This window comes from Podarcis filfolensis, assembly GCF_964270895.1.
Source record: "Podarcis filfolensis genome assembly, chromosome: Z".
NCBI classification, from domain to species: domain Eukaryota; kingdom Metazoa; phylum Chordata; class Lepidosauria; order Squamata; family Lacertidae; genus Podarcis; species Podarcis filfolensis.
Window position 1 is genome coordinate 1,977,923 of NC_139617.1, and position 16,296 is coordinate 1,994,218.

Sequence of the window (16,296 nt, forward strand, 5' to 3'; positions counted from 1 at the left end):
AGCTGGTGTGGCTTTTCCTAGGCTCTGTGGCTTAACCCACAGCGCCCCCCGCGCCCCCCGCATGCATGGCTATCTTTTGCAGCAGCGAGGTTGAAGTGTTCGCGGCGTGATTTCAAAAAGAGGGAGCGCGGCGTCTCGGAAGGACCCCTCGGGGTGGGCGAGGGGCTGCGCTCAAGCCCTGCAGGTTCGAATCCCGGCTCGGCCACGGAGCCCCTCGGGGCCTCTCGGATCCCTGGCGGGGTTGTTGGGGGGGACGCGCGCCCCCTTGAGCTCCTCGGAGGAAAGGCGGCAGCGAGAATCTGACCTTCCGAAAAGGTCTCTATGATCGACGAGCTCCTCCCCCGCCCGCGTTGCCATGGAAACCTCAGCGCCTCAGAGCGGAAGTGGCGACACCGACAAGGTCTGGACCGGAGGCGCCTCCCTCGCCAGACCTGCGACCCGCTGAGGAAGCTTTTTCTGAACGGCCTAGCCGGAAATGACGTAGTTGTCGGCGCCCGCCTGCCTCGGGAGACAGAACCAGAAACGTCAATGAGCCGCATGGTGAAGGCGGGTGGATAGAGCGGCGGAAGTGCGTTTCGCACGCCGGAAGTGAGGCCTCGCTCTTCCTGCGCCGGCCCAGATGTCGCTAATAGCGCATGCGCCCTGGTGCCGTAACCGTTTCCTTTTCCCTCCGCCCGCCCGGTGTCGCGGCATCGACTGTCCCTTCCGCTCCCTCCCGGAAGCCGTGTGAGCGGTACTGCTGCGTAAGCCTTCCGGGCAGGCGGGCGGTTCCCCACCCCTGAGCAGAGCGCGGCGGCCGGCCATGGCTCAGTGAGGCGGCGGCCATGGCTCAGTGAGGCGGCGGCGGCGGCGGCGGCCGGGGCTTGGCGCAGGTGAGGGGGCGGCGAGGGGCCGGGCTGGAAGGCTTGGCGGGCCGGCGAGGGCATCTCTGAGCCGCCCCTCGCGGGCTCTTTTCTCTGCTCCTCCCCGTAGGCAGGACGGAGCAGGCGGCGGAGGCAGGAGCAGCCGCCGCCGCCGCCGCCTCACGGGCGCGCGCACCCCGCGATCCCGCGCGGCCTTGAGCCCCCTCGCCCCGCCCCTCCCCCCAGGGCAGAAGCCCCTTGCGAGGGACCCGATCTCAGGCGCAGGCTTCCCTCTTCCTCCTCTTCTCTCTCAGGAAAGCCAAGCCCACCTTCTCCTTGGCGCGCCGCGGCTTCAACCCCGCCCCCCCGGAATAAAATTCCTCCTCCGGGCAAAGGCAGCTGCGAGCCCCCCTGGAAAAGTGGGGGAGAAGCCACCGGGGCGTCCAGCCCTATGAGGATTCCCCACTCGGCTTCCCTTCTCCCCGCGGCTTTCCCCGATTCCTCTCGGGGGGCGTGCCAGCCCCCTGACTCGGCATTCCTCTGCCCCAGCTGCTCCTCCTCGTCCTCCTCTGCGCCCACCTGCCCGCCAGCTGCTCCCCGGCTCGCGGCCTCCCTGTTTTATGCTGTGCAGGGGGATCGCCAGCGCCCATGAGGGAGTACAAAGTCGTGGTTTTAGGGAGTGGGGGGGTGGGCAAGTCGGCTTTGACCGTGCAGTTTGTCACCGGGACGTTCATTGAGAAGTACGACCCCACCATCGAAGACTTCTACCGCAAGGAGATTGAAGTGGACTGCTCCCCATCAGTACTTGAAATCTTGGATACCGCAGGGACGGAACAGTTTGCTTCCATGCGTGATCTCTACATTAAAAATGGCCAAGGCTTCATCCTAGTTTACAGTTTGGTGAACCAACAATCTTTCCAGGTAAGAAATACTGTTTCATCTATGCTTCCTGTCCCCTCCCCCGGGACTTTTTGTGCGTTTCCCCTCCCCCAAAAAATCTCAAGCAACTGAAAATATATTTATCTGTTAGGAGTGCAACTAGACTTTAAGAAGCTGTTATCCACAATCACAGTTTGGCAGCACTGTGGTTTTTTGTTGTTGTTGTTTAGTTGTTTAGTCGTGTCCGACTCTTCGTGACCCCATGGACCAGAGCACACCAGGCACTCCTGTCTTCCACTGCCTCCTGCAGTTTGGTCAGACTCATCCTGGTAGCTTCAAGAACACTATCCAACCATCTCGTCCTCTTCTCCTTGTGCCCTCCATCTTTCCTAACATCAGGGTCTTTTCCAGGAAGTCTTCTCTTCTCATGAGGTGGCCACAGTATTGGAGCCTCAGCTTCAGGATCTGGCCTTCCAATGAGCACTCAGGGCTGATTTCCTTCAGAATGGATAGGTCTGATCTTCTTGCAGTCCATGGGATTCTCAAGAATCTCCTCCAGAACCATAATTCAAAAGCATCCATTCTTCGACGATCAGCCTTCTTTATGGTCCAGCTCTCACTTCCATACATCACTACTGGGAAAACCATAGCTATGGTTTTAGCTAAAAACACCAAACTGTGTTTTTAGCTGAACATTATTTACCAAAACATACACAAAAGTTTTTGAATATCTATTCATATAACTTGTTTTCTTAAAAATCTGACCACACTTTGTTACAGAAGACAGTTTGGGTCAGAAGAAATGACTGCAGATACCGATTGCTAAAAGCTATTGACATATTGTGAGTTGTGTCAGGATATGTCAGATGCTTTGTTGTTGAGTTTTTAAAGAGTGAAAATAGTTTTTGTATTGGTGGTGGCTTAGGTAACGTAGCAGTCTTCAAATATGCTCAGTTCACAACCATAAAACAATTTGGTCTTTGCCAGTTTAGCTCTTAACTGCTTGAGTTCCCAATAATAATTTTTTTTTTGGGGGGGGGGGAGTCTGAGCATGCTATTGAAACCTTCATGTCTGAAGTCCAAGCATGCAGAGCTGCAATTGGGCATCTTAATAGTGATTCCTGTAACCTGGAGTGGAAAGGAATGCATGGGAAGGATTAGAAGCTGGCCCTCCCTAAGAGCTGTGCAAAGACTCCTTCCTGGCACCAGCTAACTTGCTGAGTTGGGTGGACTCCAGCTTCTTGGCAGACTCTATTACACCCACGCAGAGAGTGGAGTATATCCGTGGTGGATGCATAGCTAGATAAATGCTTATCTTGATTCCAGGCTTCTTTCCTTGGCATTTCTTTTCTATTGGACTTGGCTGCCTCTCTTCTCTGCTCATGATATCTTGCATGTTCTAGCAGAAAGACAACTTAATAACCCCTCAAGACCTCAAGCTTCTATTGAATCCTCAAGTGGGGCAGTGGGACCCGCTTGCACTGGGTGTGTGTGTCTTTTTTTAGCACTCCTAATCAAAAGGAAGTAGGTGTGAGTCTTCCCATGCAATTGCATTAATAATTGTAGCTTTCAATACTTAATTATTTCTTTACCTTAGAAGTGTGCAAGATCCCATAGATCCCGAGTGACTTATTTATAGTCACACTCTCCCCATGCTCCAGTGGAGACTTGCAAAACAACTTGTGGGCACCCTCCCCACATGGGTAGCCAGGTGTCGTGACAGACCCCTTGTTCTTACACACCCAGAGACTTGGAAGGCTTGTCAAGCCTGTGACATGCCGCCATCTGCCTATCTGTCTTTTTTGTTCTCATGTGTCTCTTGTACCTGTGTTGTACAGTTTTTGACAAGGACCTTTCTTCATACAAAAATATATACAAATGGGTTTTTTTAAAGCAAAATAACATACTTGAAGGCATAGCACAAATCCCTTCCCTGAACCTGCCATTCCCACAGGGATATTTCTGCCCCCTAAATGAAAACTGTCACTTCATGCCCTCTCAGTGGAGCCAGATCTGCTTTCTGGCATGTAGGCTAAATCGCTTAACATTTGGTCACAGTTGCACTGGTTTGCTGTCTGAGCACTGCTGCAGCCATGAGGGTTTCAATGGCTTTCTTTTCTTCTTCAGGACATCAAGCCAATGAGGGACCAAATTGTCCGTGTAAAGAGATACGAGAAGGTTCCTCTCATCCTGGTGGGGAATAAAGTGGATCTGGAGTCGGAAAGGGAGGTTCTGTCGGCGGAAGGTCGCGCTCTGGCCCAGGAGTGGGGCTGCCCATTCATGGAGACATCTGCCAAGAGCAAGACCATGGTGGATGAACTCTTTGCAGAGATCGTGAGGCAAATGAACTATGCATCCCTGCCTGAAAAGCAAGACCAGTGTTGTACAACTTGTATTGTCCAGTGAAAAAGAGAAAGCAGAACCTCAATCATGGCCATACCAAGCAGGTTGGTGGAATCTCCATGGATAGCAGAATACCACTCAAGGGTAGGAGGGAGCTGTTAGGCTCAAGGTGGACTACAGTGTCTTCTATTATTATTATTATTATTATTATTATTATTATTATTATTATACAAACTGGGCAGTAGCATTGTTTTTGCAGCAACCCTGTGATTGAGAAGTGAGGAGTGGCAGTGCATTTGACAGTGTAGGGAGCTTGTCCTATGCTGTCCAGTCAAATTTGTTCCTGGGCCAGGATTCAGACTTGTGCTTCCCAAGGAAGCACTTGACTCCACTGGATCTCTCAGAAACGCACTTTGTTCAGTTTCTTGCCAGCCTACATTGCCATGGCAGGTGGCTTCTGCTGGACATCTGACCAATGTCTTGTGGTTTGCTGTCGCCCTGAATTTTTTGCTCTGGCAATGGGTCTCCTTTGGAGATCCCTGCTATTGTTCTCAGTTGCCTTACATTGCATCAGGCTGTTGGTTCACCTAGCCCAGCGTGGTCTATAGCAATTGCTGATGGCTCCCCGTAGTCTTGCACAGAGACTGGCCTTTCAAAAGCCTTTTAGCCAGAGTAGCAAAGGGTTGAAGCTGCTGCCCTCTGTTTGCAGTGCTTGCATTCTGCCCCTCTCAAGTTTGCCCAGAAAATAATTGTTAACTTGCCCCAGTTGAATGAGGATCATGTGAATGCACAGCAGCACCTCAGTTAACTTGCCTTGAAGCGTACACCTGCCTTTCGGTGGAGAGCCACTGGTTAGGCCCTAAAGTGCTTGCATTGGGTACCAGCAGAGTGGACCTCTGTGCCTTATGTGATCATACAGGCTATTCAAAAGTGTGATGGAGTTTCAACAGTAGTTGGTGAGGTGGGAAATAAGTGGCAAAACCACATTATTTGCAACAGTGCCTAGTAACTAGATTAGCAAGGTGCGCAGGCTACTGATAGTTCATAGTTAGTACTGATAGTTTTTTGGAACCTCATGAGCGCACCAGCAGGATGCAGACTAGCGCAGAAAATGAGGTGGAGATGCAAGTTGATGGCAGCCATCGGGCTGCCTCATTTAGCCCCGTGTGTAAGGAGGGAGGCTGAGGTACTTGCCTCAGCATCTGTTTCCTGGTTTTCCATCATTCCTTGTACTTTCCAGATTTTGCTGGACTGCAGCTGCCACCATTCCTGACCATTGGCCAGGCTGCCTTGGGCTGATGGGAGCTGAGCCCAGTGAAGCACCCAGCCTAGTCCAAGGAGAACCACTCCAGAGGCAGCAAGTCTTCTCTTGAGCCTTTCCTCCTGCTGCCTGGCTTTGGGTATAAAGATGGCTGTCTAAAAGGAGTGTGGATATGGGCCTTCTGAGGTTGATCAGACCCCAGAGTCCTTGCGCAAGCTGCTCTAAGCATATTCCCTGTCATGCAAATCACTTTAATAATAGAAGCATCTGAAGAAGCGGAAGAGTGCCACTGCTGATTCCTACTGTGCTTCTGCATGATTTGAAGCTGCCTCTTGGCTCAAAAGAGGCAAGAGGTTACGAAAACAGTCTGATGTGTCAGCTGTCATTTAAATATTCCAGGGTGGTTGCTGACTGTGTTCTGCAGTTTAAAAGTTTGTGTTGAAACTCACATCAGTTGCTGCAAATGGAATAACACCGGTGACATTGTGCAGCCTCTCCTTTGCCCTGGTCTGAAACTTCCACTCTTAAAGGGGGGGGGGGCTTCCAGTGAAATACCAGTGGTCTCTCTTCTGTTATGTCAGGCTTGGGGTGGGTGGACTGCCTTCCTTGCTGAGGGATGCCATTTGCAAATTCTACTTTGCCAGGTGTAACACTGTCTGAAAAGCATCACCACCTGCTTTCTCTGTGCCACTCACAGTATTGCAGAATCCTGGCCTTTATGATGAAATTGGCTTACATGTCAGGGGAAAATTTGTGCACTCAAATGAAGCATGAGAAAAGGGAATGTAAAGGAGCCTTGTGTGCTTGATAGGGTGGGGGAGCTACAGAGGACGAGGCGAAAGGGCCTGACTGAATCTCAACTACCTTGGGGGTAAGGTATGCCCAGAAACAGTGGGCGTGGGCTGTTGCGCCAAAGTAGTGGAGTCTGTTTAATACAAGGATAGGCTGGCCCTGGCCCAATCACTGGTCTGTATCCTGAAAGAGCCGAGCCTGCCTTTGATTTGCTCTTTGTCTTAACTGCAGATAAAAACTCAGAGGAATTTGCACAGATGCTGCTTTGGAGAAACCCTTTCAGCCCAGGCTGCAGAACTGAGCCTTGCTAAATCCTGTCTCTCTCTTTAGAGCACATTTCCAGGCGTGGGTGCAAAAAGGTCAGCGGCGGCCATGGACATCCGTAGGCCTGCGACAAACGCTTAGCATGTTTACCACACATTCTGAAATCTGTTCTTTATCTCTCAGTCCTTCTCGTTCTTTTTAAAATAGCTTTCTAAATTCCTATTAATGGCTAATATGCAAAAGTTCATTTTAAAAATATGTTTTGATTTCTTTAATTGATTTCCAGAACTTGTATTTATTAAATTTTAAACTCAGTATTACCTACTCAATGCCTTTTTAAGTGAAAGTTTTAATGGAGAATAAAAGTGAGCCTTAAACAAGTGGTTACTTCTGTATATTACCTCACATCCGTGCTTGATTTGCAAAAAGAAAGTTTTCTTCTCCTCCAAAATGTCACTGGTTGAAACTTCAAAATGTTCTGTTTACATGTGATGGTGTCATAGATATGAGTCATATTGTACGGATGTTTTTAACATCACATTTCGCTAGCAGCTGTGGTGGCTGGTCATTGGTCTTACATGAAGATAGGAAGTTACTGGACTGGGTCTCGAGCTGACCAGCACTTTGTATGTGTTTTCCTTCTTATCACATGGTATTCAGAGTTTGTTTGTTTTTCCCCTTTTAAACTGATGCAGCATTCATGTTAAATCACCAGGACATTTTTCAATTTCTGATATTGTATTTCTCGGCGAAGAATAATGAGTTGCCCACGGGGCTTTTGTTCAAAAGCAAAAGCTAACTTGGGTTTGCCTGACAGGATTAAGATGACATCAAATGCAAAAATAAAAAAAACATTTTCTAGTTCTTAAAATACTGTTTCTCTCCTAATAATGTTTTGAAGCAATATCTGTTTGCTTATTTCCTGCCCACTCCCCTGGTTTCCAGTACTCTGAGCTGGCACAGCGGGCAAGAGTGTTGAGCATCAACTCCATGCACGATTGCATTACACAGCCATTGCCTTCTGCAGAGTTTACCTGATTTAAACTATTTTGTCTGGATACTTGAAAACTTAGAACAGCAACACAGGTATTAAGCGGAATGAAAAGTATATAAATAGTTGAAGTGTTGAGGTAGGAGTTTTTTCCAGCAGTGATTTGAGAAACCGCCTTTTCCTCCCCACAGTCTGAATAACTATGGCTCATTTACCTGTATCAAATTGTAGGTTTAAGAGCCTAGCTTAATTAATTTGAACATGCTTGATAAATACTGGCTTGTCCTATAAAAGCCAATAACCTGTTGACAATGAATTCTTGCAATTAAGTACTAGCCTGAGATATGAGGCAACTATAACTTCAAAAAGAGGCACCAGCATTCTGCATGTTTAGTCTCATTTGAACCCTATTGAGAAAAAATCAGTTTTAAGTTTAAAGCTTCAGGTTACCAAATTTGCAATGGGGTTACTAGAAATTAATGTTAGGTTTGCACTTTAATGGAAGACTTCAAAACTGAAGGCTGTTCTCAAAGTATATTTATATGGTAACATGTTAGTAGTGCCAAGGGAACAGAGGATCCAAATAACCTAATTTCCTAAGAGGGCAGAAACCTTGCATTGCCACCAACCCTTTCCCTTTTGTTTCTTAATTGATCAATTGTTAAAATGTGATTTAAAATTCTTAACTGACATCAGCAGTTGGTATATTCCCAGGAATGGCAAAACTTATGCCCAGTGTCAGTTTCCTCACTGCAAATTGGAATAAGGGACCAAATGTTTAGCTGAGGCTTCCTCTTGGGTTGCAGTGAGGAGTAGCTTTGTGGAAGTAGCTGATAACGCAAGGTGCATATTTGCAGGACCCCCAGGCCTGCCTCCTGGGTCTCTTTGTTAATTGAAAAAGTTGTCTCTTAAGCCCCCTTTTAGCTTCATCGGGGCTTGTTGAGGGCAAAGCTTCTGGTGGGCTGCTTCCTTTGACCCTCCAGCATCTCTCTTGGGTGTTCAAATCACTGCAGTGGGACTCTCCAAACAAAGGCCATTTTCAGAGGTCTCCCAAACCACCCTGGGATATCTGTCCCCTAGACTGAAAAGTGGCAGCAGAACACAAGATAATTCTGAAAGAATTATTGTCTCCCTTAGCCACCTTTTCTGTTGTTTGCACGGTGGGTTTTGAGGCCCTGCTCCTCTCCCCCCAGAGCAACTGGCCAGGGTCCGTGAATGCAGCTGTTTTTTGGGAGAGAAATACCCCCCTAGGTACAATTGTGACCTTTTGCATGGACACAGCTGAGAGCCGTGATATGTGTGAAAAGTACCTAAAAGGAAACCTGAACTTAACCAGTGTGCTGTACCTTTTATTGGTGAAAAAGTAAAACCTGGAAAAATTAGTGAATGCAAAACTTAGAACTATGATCTAATGCATTGTAAACTAAAAACCACCTATTACCCCCCCCCCCCGGATTTCATTCATTCATTATTTTGTAAGACGACCCTACAGTCCACCTGTTTGTAACTTTTTTAAATAAAATAGATACCTGTATTAATTACCAAAACTGCATCACTGTTGTTTGTCTTGGTAATATTTATGCTAGGGGAAGTGGCTGGGTTTCTAGAATGAGGTAGTTGGTATGTACCATATAATTGCAGCTGTGTGCAGGGGCAGCCAGAGTGCAAAATTCAGCTTCTTAAGAATCTGTGATTCGTGTGTGTGTGTGTACATACACACCATATTCTAAAGCAGATGTGAAGAACCCCTGGCCCTTCAGCCCCAGCAAGCATGGCCAATTCAGTAGGAGAAGGGCCAAATATTCCCCATGCCTGTTCCAAAGTGTCTGCCGGAATACTGGAGATGGGCAAATGTCTTTTTTTCCCAACAAGGTGAGGGAAATAGAGAGAATTGAGGAGGCAGATGTGAGAAACCACAACCTGGTCTGCTTGATGTCAGCAGTTAGGTGTAAAAAAACTCAGGCTTTGCAAAGCTGGGGGCACTGGGTCAAGTTCATCACCTTGGTTGAATTAATTAAACTATAGATTTAATTGGATTTTGAATAAATGTGCAATTAATTGTTAATGCTTTGAATTTTATTGTTAACTTCCCTAGTGGGTCCTGCAAACTGCCATTTGGATAATGGTTTTGACAGATAGGATAGGGGGCACTGGGAATTTAATGGAATCAAGGGGGTGGCAACCGCAAAAGGTTTATGAACCACTGATTTAGAGTAAGTCATACTAGACCAGCATTTATCCTTTTTTCTTTATTAGAGTTTGTAGTGTGGTAGATAATAGATTTCTATATCTTGACTTCAGCAAAGCATTTGATAAGGCCTATGATACTCTTGTTGAAAAGTTGGTGAAATGAAAATAGGTACCTACAAAGATGAAACAAACATCATTCTCTTATCTATCTATCTATCTATCTATCTATCAATCAATCATTTATCTACTGGGTGATAGAATTGGTAAGGATTAACTGGTTGAAGAACTGCACTGAACAAGTGCTCTTCCATGACGTCTCTGTGTCAGCCTGGAGAGAAATGTGTTGTTTGACTTGGATGAAGGTATAGAGGGATTGTGGATTAAATGTGGAGATGGGTAATACCATAGAACACAGCACCACAATTCAAGATGATCCTGGACATTGGTTCAGATGGTGTGGCAACCAAGTTCTATGAGGAAAGAACTAATGAAAAGAACTCTTAAGGGGAAGTTAAAGGAAGACATGACAGCTGTCTTCAAATACCTGAAGGAGTTTTCTGCTGGAGTAGGGGTGTCCTCTGTTCCCCCAGAAGGCTGGAAGGGAACCAAGAGGTGGGAACTTTGGCAGGGGTGTGTGTGGAATTAGCTGGAAGCTTCCTAATGTTAAGAAGTGTTCAGTGGTGGAACAGACTGTCTCAGAGGTAATGGGCTCTCCTTCACTTAGATGTATTTATGCACAGGATGAACAGCCTTCTGTCAGGTTGCTGTGGTTGCACCCTGCCTTCAGAAGGGGCTGAACTAGATGATCTTCAAGAAGATTAGGTCAGGGGTCAGCAAGGTTTACCTCACCTGGGCCGGTTCACTCCAGTGGAGATCCTTCTGTGGGCCGGATTGCATGCGCGATCTCTGGCACCACGGAAGCGAGTCCCCATGCTGTGCTGTGTCGGTTTAGCGCAGCGCGCGGAGACTTGCCAAGCAGGCGGCTCGGTACCAGGGCAGCTCATGGGCCAGTTAAACGACCCCCTGGGCCTCTTGTGGCCCATGGGCCTTAGGTGGCCAACCCCTGGATTAGATGGTTTTTTGTCGTTTCATTCTGGGTTGGATTCAGCAATGAGTCTTTAACAGTGCAAAACCAAGTTTGCCACATCTGAACCATTTCACTAACAGGTTGCATTAAAAAATGTATAGTGCTTATAGGCATATGTAGTTAATAAAACAGAGAGATTGCATCTTAATCCAAATATTAAATTATTTAAAATGTTGCTCAAAACCTTAGAACAGTTAATAGAGGGTAATAAAGACTCAAGGATGAAATAGCAAGCTAATCTTGTATTACTATAAAAGGTGTAGTGGTGAAGTATATTGATTATATTTTTAGAAAATATTCATTTTCTTAATTTCAAATAGAGGCTTGGGGTGTGCTCAACTACAGGAATGCTCAACACTGGTTAAGGTTTCATTTCCTTTATGTTCTATTCTGACATACTGTTTTTTAAAAGGCTGCTAGCACTCGTTTTTGGGCAAAAAGCTTAGCAACATAGTACTTTTCTTTTACAGGACAAATACCTCTGAAACCCTTCCATGAAGTAGGAACTAGAACCAACTCTTCTGACAAATGCAGGGTGGCGTTTTTAAAAAGTATCTCTGAACAATGGGCATTAAACAATAAATTAAGCCAGGAATGTAGGCAGGCCAAGAGAGAAACACAAAGACTATTTTTCAGAGCTTTGGTTTCAGTCTATTTCTTACGTAAACCTAAAGGATACATCCCATCTAATGACCGACCTTTTGGAATGGACTTCAGCTCACTCTCCTAAAGTGACATGAACTTGTGGCTCTTTACTCTTGATGTTGAGCCGAGCATGTGTTGAACCCAAGGTGAACTGTTCCGGAAGCTCTGTAGTCACCATCTTGCTAGTCAAGATAACCCCACAATTAATTTGTACTGGTTATAACAATGAGATCATATATGCTTATATTTCCTTGCTTTGATATAAGCTAATGGGCTTGCTTTGATGTTCTCCTTATCTGTGGGCTTGGAGTGCTGGGCTCTGAGCCCAGAAAGGGGAGCTGATGGTAAGATTTGGGTATTTGCCACCTATGCCCTAATCAGGTGCGGAAAAGCCACCTGCTAACTGTGGTGTCTATCCTATGTCTGTAAAGGCTAGTGCTGTGAGTCTGCACCTTTGTTTTAATAAAGCACTAGAACGCAACACTGGCTTTTATGACATCCTTCTTTGGTATCCCTGCATCCAACCACTCCCATGCACTGGCGGAGGAAGAGGAGGGGGGGAGCATACTGCCCCCGGCAGCACGATCCTGGTGGGGTACCATTGCAGCTGCCCCCCCGCCCACGCTGGGTGCCACGCCCCTGCAGGCGACATGCCACACCCCCAGGACACACGCCAGCCCCGCCCCACCCCACCTGCTCTCCGCCCCCCGGTGCCAGAGCATGAAGCTCGGCCACTGCTCCCATGAGCTCTCCTTTGGGCTTGAGGTTCAGGGCAGAGCTACTAACCTTGCTTTGTGCGTCTTACAGTCTTATGGGGTTTCTTTTTTACCATTTTAATTTTTTTTCATGTTTGGCCGCATCCTTCCTTGTTACGATTAAAAAAAAACCAGTCGCAAATGTAGTTATGCAAAAAGGTATCTCTGAACACAGCCAGAGTGCCTTTCCTTTGCCTGTTTTTAAAGCACACAAGCCAGGGTGTGAGTGGCAAAATTGCACATCTTCTGCAGCAAAGGGAACTGTTTCCGCTCAGACATGAGCTCAACCACTTCCTCCTCTACAGATCCAGCTCAAGGCATGGTCCGTGCCTGCCACAAGGCCAAGGACAGGGAGGTGGCAGAACGCTCCACAGAAACAGTGCCAGAAGTTGCGCAAGATCAGAGCAAATTACAGCAAAGAGGAAATTATATATTTTTAATTGCTTTTTTAAAAAACATGTTTGTCTTGCTCTTCCGCCGTGGGAAAGTGGGCCCTCATGCAAAGTACACGGACACATTATCGTTAACTCCGGTTGAGAGAGTGTGGCTGCTTCAAGGTCTCGCCCAGTGTGCATCATGGTTGGGTGAGGACTGCTCACTGTGAAATCCAGTCCGTCATCTGCATCACACAATGGGCTCTCAGCATGACTAAGCACAAAGGGCCACACCCAATGGGAAACAACACCAGTGAACTTATCTCAAATGCAAGCATCCAACAACTGCTTTTCTTAACTTGCCCTCAGCTGCATGTGATATTTGGTAGGGTGGCATAATGCAAAGTGCATGATGTGGTACAAAATACCAGGTCAGGCCCTTGGTCTGACCAGCTCAGTGTTGTCAGCACTGACTGGCAGCATCTCTCCAGGGTTTCAGGCAGGAGTCTCTCCAAACCCCATGGGAGATGTCAGGGATCAAACCTGTGACTACAGCATGCAGAGCAAATGTTTTGCCGCTGAGCTACAGGCCGTTGCCACCAAGAGGTGGGACAGGGAAGCATATGCATCCCTTTCGGTAGGACCATCAAGAGTGTTCAGCTGGGGCTGTGTACCACGCCACACATTTAAAACACATGGCTTCCCCCAAAAAATCTTGGGAACTGGTTTTTAAGGGTTGCCGGGAACTGTAGCACCATGAGGGTTAAACTCAAATCCCCACTCAGTTATGTTGTTCCCTGGGTGGCCTTGGACTGGTCACTTTCTCAGGCTTACTTAGCTCACCTCCCGTTCACCCATCTGCCTCCCTCTGCCTTCTCCATTTTGCCTCCCAGGGCTGAATTTTGTAAGCCCAATGGAGGCAGAGACCTGTCCTCTTGTATTTTGTTCAAGGCTCATGTTAATTGGCTGGTGGTGCTAGACTCTCTTCTGAGAGCTGCTTTATTTCAACATAAAACTTAAGAGCACTGAATGCTTTAAGGAGAGCCACTTGTTCCCTTCTGAGTGTGAGTTAGTCCACTGCTAATTCGGAGAAGCTTCATTTAGAAGCCAGCATCTGCAGAAGGACTGGGATTTAAAGGGAGTGCAAGGCTGCCTCCAACGCATACACAACACGAAACTGAAAATCTGACAGCTTGGTAAAAATAACCAGGAGATGGTGCTCTTTTAAAGCAAATAAATGTCTCTTCCACTGACCAAAGGCACAGTCGCTTTGCAAAGCAACCTGTTCCAGAAAAAAATAATTAAAATATTCCACCTTCAGGAACTTAGAAAGCTGTCTTCTGTTAGGAAAGACCCCTCTAACTCTGCATTGTTTACACACGGACTGGCAGCAGTTATTCCTTGGATGTTATGGGCAAAACACCCTCATTTCAAGGAACAGGGTCACACATTTCCCCATCCAACTGTCTTTGTAAAGCCAGCCCCATAAATGCTGCCTGATAAAAATTGTTAAGATGTAAGTGCACAACAGAGAGAAACCTGGCAAACATGTGGTCCAAGGTTACTTTTTAAAACCTTGTGCCTTGTGTCTTTTGCCCTTGCTTGTATGCATCCAGTCTCTGATGGTTCCTTCTATGAGTTCTTTGAAGGGAAAAGCTGCAAATATTCAATTTCTCCAGCAAAGAGAAGTTAAATTTGGTGTGACTGAGGATGGCAGGCTCATCAGAAGGATGAAGATAACATTTCTTGTGTTGTTGAGACTGCAATCACTCAGGCTGTTAAACATTCATCAGTGTGGGGCAGATCTGTTCAGACAACCACCTGGTTTAGAAGTCATGTAGGGATTTTGCTTCATAAGGGGGAAAGCAGGAAGAGAAAAGCAGAAGACTTCAACATGCCTCCACTTACACAAAGTACTCCTCTCTTGTAAATAACCAGTACCTGTAAGCCCATGGATAACTGCAGTCCTTTCCCACGTTGCTATATGCTGGGTCATCAACTAGATTCTGATGGAAGAATGGGTCACTGCAGGCCCAGCTGGCATGACCAAGAGTTATGGGTGATTGGAGTTGAAGTCCACTTATATCTGGAGGTCCACTGGTTCCCCATCTCTAATCTTTTAAAAAAATCTCTAGTTCTCATGGTAAAAAACAAAAATAAAACAAGTTCATATAGGTCCAAGCTGCAGGTGCTGAACTCTCTGAAATTCTGAGTCTGTCAAGTGGCTGCTCCTCGTGCTTCAGTTGTTTATGGAGCAATGAGGACTGGTTCAAACCCAGAGCATCTCTAGAGAAATGCAGTTTCTTACTTCTTAGCATAATACTAGTCTCTTAGCATTTCAGAAACTCAGGAAAGCTGCAAACAAAAGAAACCCTTTTAGCTGCCTGGCGATTATGATGGTGGCGTTGGTGTCTACCTTCAGCACCTTCCCTTTCCTGCTTATGCTCCAGTTGCCAGCACTTGCCCTCCTGCAGAGACTGAAATCCTGTATGAATCAGAACAGGAGCAAGCCCCCCCCCCCCCGCCCGCCGCTTGCATCCCAGAGTGTCAAGATCTTGCCAGCTGCTCAGCTGCCTGCTCAAGGATGCTGCATCTGAAGGTCCAATTTTTGGATGACTCCCAGAAGATCTTTGTCGTTGATGTAAGTGGATTTTCTCACTGTTATTAGTTTGTTATTGAGACTCTTGGAATGTCTCTGAGCTTCCTAGCTACTGCCTCATTTTGGCATTAAAAAAAAAGTGAAATCACAGTTAGGTGGCAAAGGTGAACATGTAACGAGGGGTAGCTAATGCTCTTGGGGGGTTGTAGTGTTTATTGAACAATATGGAAAATTTAATATTTTATGCAATAATTCCCTGTTTTTATGTGATACGGAAAGGTTGAGTTTGATGACTGAACACCAACAATAGTGTGCACCAGAAAATCTTTTTAATGGAAAATGTAAACATGTGTCTGTGTGTGTCAGTTCAAGAGGCTGCCAGGGGGAGAGGTTGTTGGTAATTTGTTTTCCCTTTAAAAAAACACCTCTTTATTATAGAGAAATTGAAAAATAAAATATTTTTGGAAGAAAGCTATATCACTTGCTCAATAACATTGAAACTTCTAAGGAAGACTGCATGGAATTCTTTGAATTCATTTAATATATATTATTGCAAAATCAATAAAATTATTTGAAAGAAAGGAATAATTAGAAGCAACAATTAAAATAATGTTATTTAACAATATTAAAATGATAGGCTTGCCAAAAATCAATATTCAAATATTGAATCTAAAGTGTAATCACCATACAGAAAATTAACTCTCTGTTAATGTGTTGTTCTTAAGCTGTGCCTTTTAGTGTGCAAAGTATTGGGTTGCTGTTCTTCCTTGTTTTCAGGATTCTAATGTCTTAGCTTAAACTTGTTGTCTCTGTTACCCAGTATCTTAATCAAAGGAAGGCACTTCAAAAAGCTCTCATTTAAAAGCAGCTTTATATCGTCAGGTAAAAGGTCAAGTTAAAATGTATCCCTTTCAAAACCCAATTACCTCCATAGGTTGGTTATATTGTTCTGTTTCTGATTAAATTTAGACATCTTGCAACATGCTTCTCTCCCTGCCTTTTTCCCAAGCCAATGAAAGACTGGGATATAAAGCCTCAGTTGGTAGAATATGAAACTCTTAATCTCAGGGTCGTGGGTTTGAGCCCCATGTTGGGAAAAATATTCCTGCATGTCAGGGAGTTTGACTAGATGACTCTCAGGGTCCCTTCTAACTCTGCAATTCTGTGAGTCTGTGTTCTGCCATGATCTCTCATCTGGGTGAGGTTTTATTTGTAAGGAGATGTAGGTGCAAGATAATATCCAGATCAATAGTATGGAACACAGGAACAAGGAA

The 16,296-nt window shown here is 46.0% G+C and overlaps 3 protein-coding genes across 7 annotated transcripts in view; all 3 read left to right on the forward strand.

Moving 5' to 3' along the window:
• The window catches only part of KLHL13 (kelch like family member 13), a 1,461,558-nt gene that overhangs the window by 962,815 nt on the left and 482,447 nt on the right, over positions 1-16,296 (forward strand). The gene's annotated exons all lie outside the window — the stretch shown is intronic.
• On the forward strand, positions 741-8,919 carry RAP2C (RAP2C, member of RAS oncogene family). 3 transcript variants are annotated; one of them, XM_083595507.1, is made up of 4 exons: positions 741-872; positions 1,157-1,763; positions 3,849-4,168; positions 6,349-8,919. In XM_083595507.1, exons 2-3 carry the CDS (start codon positions 1,491-1,493, stop codon positions 4,125-4,127), a joined length of 552 nt encoding a protein of 183 aa, XP_083451633.1. In that variant the 5' UTR covers positions 741-872; positions 1,157-1,490; the 3' UTR covers positions 4,128-4,168; positions 6,349-8,919. The 3 variants fall into 3 exon arrangements, with proteins under 3 accessions (XP_083451633.1, XP_083451632.1, XP_083451631.1); XM_083595506.1 differs by having other exon boundaries at positions 741-787; positions 1,006-1,763; XM_083595505.1 differs by having other exon boundaries at positions 755-1,763.
• FRMD7 (FERM domain containing 7) overlaps positions 14,880-16,296 on the forward strand; it is a 34,128-nt gene continuing 32,711 nt past the window's right edge. For 2 of the 3 annotated variants that reach the window (XM_083595411.1, XM_083595412.1), the window contains exon 1: positions 14,962-15,064. In XM_083595411.1, the coding sequence (XP_083451537.1) occupies positions 15,008-15,064 (57 nt within the window). In that variant the 5' untranslated portion in view covers positions 14,962-15,007. Of the gene's footprint in view, positions 15,065-16,296 lie in introns of all 3 variants that reach the window. The other variant, XM_083595413.1, reaches the window with a different exon arrangement.